Source organism: Chrysemys picta, unplaced genomic scaffold (assembly GCF_011386835.1).
Source record: "Chrysemys picta bellii isolate R12L10 unplaced genomic scaffold, ASM1138683v2 scaf2546, whole genome shotgun sequence".
NCBI lineage: Eukaryota > Metazoa > Chordata > Testudines > Emydidae > Chrysemys > Chrysemys picta.
The window spans coordinates 3,160-8,076 of NW_027055249.1; the positions used below are offsets into that span (position 1 = coordinate 3,160).

At 61.1% G+C, this 4,917-nt stretch overlaps 1 protein-coding gene across 1 annotated transcript; it reads right to left on the minus strand.

The window, feature by feature from the left end:
• Positions 1-306: 306 nt before the first annotated feature.
• On the minus strand, positions 307-1,976 carry LOC135980290 (kinesin-like protein KIF21B). Its single transcript, XM_065580325.1, has 2 exons — positions 1,844-1,976; positions 307-1,346 (listed from the first exon to the last, which is right to left on the minus strand). Exons 1-2 carry the CDS (start codon positions 1,914-1,916, stop codon positions 1,189-1,191), a joined length of 231 nt encoding a protein of 76 aa, XP_065436397.1. The 5' UTR covers positions 1,917-1,976; the 3' UTR covers positions 307-1,188.
• Between the last annotated feature and the right edge of the window lie 2,941 nt (positions 1,977-4,917).

Below are 4,917 nucleotides of genomic sequence, written 5' to 3' on the forward strand. Positions count from 1 at the left end.
GAGCTAAGCCAAAGAGACAAACAGGTGAGCCTCAAGGCAGAGACCCTCGGGGGAGGGAGGGGGCAATTTACACAGTGTGGAATGGAAGATCTAGCCCGTTGTGGACTGATTAGAAGGCTGGACAGCGTCTGTCCCCAGCCATCTATAGGGGGAAGCAACACCACTTCCTGGCCATATGCAGTGCCAGTGGTACCAGGATGAGACCCCCCCGCTCAGCCCCACGTCCCCTCAAGCCAGGAGCAACGGCACAGCAAGGGTGACCCAGGCAGCAGCTTTCGGCACCCAAGGGAGGTGCCTTGCCACGCAGCCAGCCAGACCCGTACCAGCAGGCATGCCAGCTCCACGCCCAGGGCGGAGCGACACAAACCCCACCCCTGGCTTGGAGTTGATGTTGACAGGCAGCCCAGGCATGTTCCCGCCCAGGGCCGGCGCTTCCATTTAGGCGACCGCACCAGGATTTGGGGGGGAGGGGCAGCAATTCGGCGGCGGGGGGTCCTTCCGCGCTCCGGGTGTTCGGCGGCAATTCTGCAGCGGGTCCTTCACTTGCTCCAGGACCCGCCGCCGAAGTGACCCGAAGACCGGGAGCGTGGAAGGACCCCCCCACCGCTGAATTGCCGACGACGACCGGGAGCACGGAAGGACCCCCCCACCGCTGAATTGCCGACGACGACCGGGAGCACGGAAGGACCCCCCCACCGCTGAATTGCCGACGACGACCGGGAGCACGGAAGGACCCCCGTCTAGGGCGCCAAAAACCCTGGCGCCGCTCCTGTTCCCGCCAGTCAGATTGGGGAGGCCTAAAAGAGAAGTCTCAGTCTGTGGCTGGGCACCAGAGAGAGGGGCTGATTCGCTGGGGTCTGGAAACGGTGCTGGCAGCTGCAGATGGGTCATTACCCATCCCTGATCAAAGCAACTGTAGGGTGCACGGTGCCCCCCGAAACAGACGAGAGGAGCAACTTCCCTGAGAGCAGAGCACCAAGCCACGGAGCCTCCACGAGCCAGGCCAGGCTAGAACGACCTGCATTGCAGCATTCCTAGACTCAGCCCTGCAGACCAGCCCGGCCGCCTGGCCTTTGCAATGCTGCCCTGAGTGCAGAACGCTGGCAGGGCAGTGCGTCGAGCTTGGCCAGGCCCACAGGGCAGCCTCGGTGCGTCAGGTACTTACGTGAGGGTGCGGACGCACTTGGCCTAATCCCGGATATCCCACACCTTGATGTAGGAGGTGGAGACAGTGAAGACCAACCCTGAGTGGCTGCAGTACTTGATGGACACCACATTATTGGGGTGGCCCTTTAGCGAGGCGATTTCCTGGCCCGTCACCAGGTTCCACATTTTGCAGCTCCGGTCTGCGGGAGGAGGCAGGAGCACATGACACTGCGGGACCCTTCCTGTCCTCAGCAAAGGATCCCCATGGCTTCCTCCCTCCCTCCCCCCCACCTCCCCCTGCTCCCACGAGTGCCCCAGGGGAGCTCAGTCCCTGTGGCCCATCCAGCCTCTGGCACCTCTGCCAGACCTGCCAACGGGGGGAGGGTCTATTAGTGCCAGGTGCGAGGTGAACATCCAGCCACTAGGAACCGGGCAGAGGCCCCAACAACTCGCTTCAGGGATGTCACCACACAGCTGTTCAGCCTAATGACTCGTGCAGCATTGCTGCCCTCTGCTGGGGGGACCCAGAACTGCACCGGCCCGTTGTGGCTTTCAGGCAGGCCGGTGCCGTCTGAGCAAGAGGCTCCTGTCCTGCCCCCGCAGTTTGGGGTGGCTCAGCCCCTCCCCTGGGTAACAGGCTCACTCCCCAATGATCACACCCAGAGCTCAGCAGCCGGCCCGCCCCTGAGGCGCGCACCTTTGGATCCGGAGAAGAGCAGGTCGTCGGTGGCGTCCACGCGGAGAACGGGCTTGGAGTGTCCTTCCGCCATGGAGATGCACTGCAGCGGGGCCGTCCGGGTGCTCCTGGCACCGCCCACGGGGTTAATGAGGCCCCTTCCGTGGGAGAGAGAGAGCAAGGGCGTCAGCAGGGGGGCGCTGGCTGGGTGACCCAGGACAAAGCCAGATCCCGCCCCACGAGGCTGCCAGGGCCTGCTAGTGGGGCTCCGGAGCAAAGCAAACCACAGACAGAAGCTGCTGGGCAGCCTGCTCCCCAGACGGGCCCCCCGGGGACAGGTCACACCCCATTGGTGCTAAGGGCTCAGGGACTCGTGCAGACCCTGCCTTGGCTTGGGGCTGGGGCTTGGAAAGGAAACGGGCTTCACCCCCGGCCATCTCGCTGCTGGCACAGATGAGCTACCCCCCTCCCCCCGTGAGAGCTGTGGGTGGCCCCTGTGCCCCATCCAGGCAAGATCCCGAAGCCAACAGAGTCCAGGCTGCTGCATGGCACACGCTGCCCCATCCCCTGTGGAGTCAGAGACTAGCAGGGACAGGCTGGCTCCGGACCCAACTCCCAGAACCTCCAGGCTTGAACAAACTGGGGCCCTGCTCCAGCCGTGCTATGTGGGGCATAAGGGCACCACCCCGTGGCCAGCGGGTGGGGGAAGCGCCCTTTCTCCATCTGACCCACTCCGGTTTTGCAATGAGCTTCACCCTGCTTTGGCAGATCGGGAAGGGATTTTTAACAGGTCATGTGGCGAATCAATGGCAGAGCTGGGAACAGAGCCTAGGAGTTCTCAATCCCCCGAGAACAGGGAGAGAACCCAGGAATCCTGGCTTCCTGGCCAGGAGACAATCCTGTCTCAAACCAGTTCTAGGCTTTGCCCCAGCAACAGCCAATGGGGCTGTGAGCAGAGTTCAGAGGGAGGTTCTAGGGCGCTGAGCACATGAGAATCGACACCCCTGAGAAAAGAGCCCAGGTGGAAGAGCCCATCATGGAGAGGGTTGATAGCCCCAAAGTAGCTTCCCAGCCAGGATCTCTAAACACCTCCCCTCCTTCCAGCAGGGTTGGATTACAGGTGGGGACACTGAGGCAAAGGGAGGGGAAAGGGCTAGCCCAGGGTCACACGGCACATTTGTGGCATGGTTGGAATGGATTTTTTGAGGGGCGCTGAGCACCCACTACTCCAGCTGATGGTGCTCAGGGTGTCAGAGTCAGGCCCACGGTGTCTCAAATAGGCACCCAAAGGCCAGTGGGGAGATGCTCCTCTGCCAGCCTGGCCCTTTTGATGTGCAGGGAATGGGGGAAGGAGAGTTCTCCTGGCACAGACACTGCCTTGGGCTAGTGTAATTGGTTCTATGTGGCTCGTGTTGCAAACCCAGGCATGCTGGGGGCAGAGCCAGGGCCTTAGCACACCCCATTAGGGGAACTCTGGGTTGTGGCATAGCTGGCAAGCAGCCCTTTGGGAGGTTGCAGTGAGTTAGAGCAACCCCAAGGCTGCTCTAATATATCTGGGAGGCTGCACAGGCCTCAGCAGCAGCCACAGGATCCTCGGTGCCAAGAGGCTGCACCCCAGGTGTTTACTCTTTGCAGATGGGGAAACCGAGGCACAAGACAGGGATAACAATCCTGACCAGCCTCGCCATGGGTGCTGGGAGGCTGAAGCCACGTTTGTCAAGTGCTTGGAGATGTCTGAACTGAAGGTGCGAGAGAAGACCCCCCCAAAAAAAGCATCATAGCCTGGACCCTCCAAGCATCCACCGGCTCCAACAGCTGGACTGCCCTGCCTCTTGCAGCTAGGCCAGACACAGCGCAAGATATCATCACTACCCGCCCTGCCCTCGAGGCAGAATAGAGCATGCAGCTGTCCCCATTCAGTGAAAGCACCGTACGCTATCCGCTTAAACCCCCAGCACTGCATTTCAAGACGATGGCTCAGACCTTAAGGCACTGGAGACCAGAGGCAGAAAGGGACTTCCACAGCCGGACACGGCATGCCAGGGCCATGCGGGGAAGCAGAGAGAAGGAAAGAGGGACACACAGCGAGCAAGAGCAGCACCAGGACAGAGTCCCAATAGATTTAGCAAAGAAGCAAGGCCCAGAGTTTGGCCAGCACGGATTCAGCATGCAGGGCAGGGGGAGGGAAATGCGAGAAGCAGGAGAGTTCTAATCAATAGAAAGTTGTATGTACCTCAGCACCTCCGAGACAGAGGAATCGCTGTCGTCAGACCTAGGGACAGAAAATTAGCAGGATTACGGGAGAAAAAATCCCGGATGAGAGAGGCAGCAGCGGAGTCAGAGAGTGGAGTGTTGTTATTGCATCCAAGCTAGCGGGGTAGAGAGGGAGGAGCGGACACAGAAAACCAGAGAGGAAAGGGGCAGAGGAGCAGGAAGGGACACGTGGCTCGGACACAAGATCTTTCAGGCTGGACTGGAGTCATTCAGCCAGAAGGGACTGTTACAATCACCCAGTCTGACCAGTACAGTGCAGGCCTGAGGCCTCGCCCGGGGATTCCTGCATCCAGTCTGCATTTAATCTTCCCATGGTCCCCCCGTCTCATCACTGCCACCAGCCATCCAACCTAGCCCCTCAGGTTCCGCACTCCTGGTTTTGGGGTACGGCTGGGGCGTTCTGACACGGTCTGGCTCTGCGCTATCGTGCGGTCTGATAGCAGGCAGGATGGGGACCAGGGGCTGGTCCTGAGCTGCAGGCAGTGCCATGGGCTCCCCCCGGTTTGAACATCGCCGCCAAACTGGGATTCTGCAGGGAGGCAGATGGGAGGTGGTTGCTACCAGCTCCCATAGGGCCAGGTCCTCGGGAGCTGTAAATCAAAGCCGCTCTGCTGCCCCCACGGCAGCTAGGCCAATTTGCACCTGTGCAGGGGCTGGCCCATGACGGTCAAAGGCAGTCCTAAGGTGGGCTCGTTCCTCCGTAGAAACCACAGGCTGCCACTGGAGAGCACCCCACCCCACCTCCGAAGGGTCACAGCCCCTGGCACCGGGAGCAATCGGAGCACCTACGGGCCCCTGGCGGAAAGCTCGCCCCACCCAGA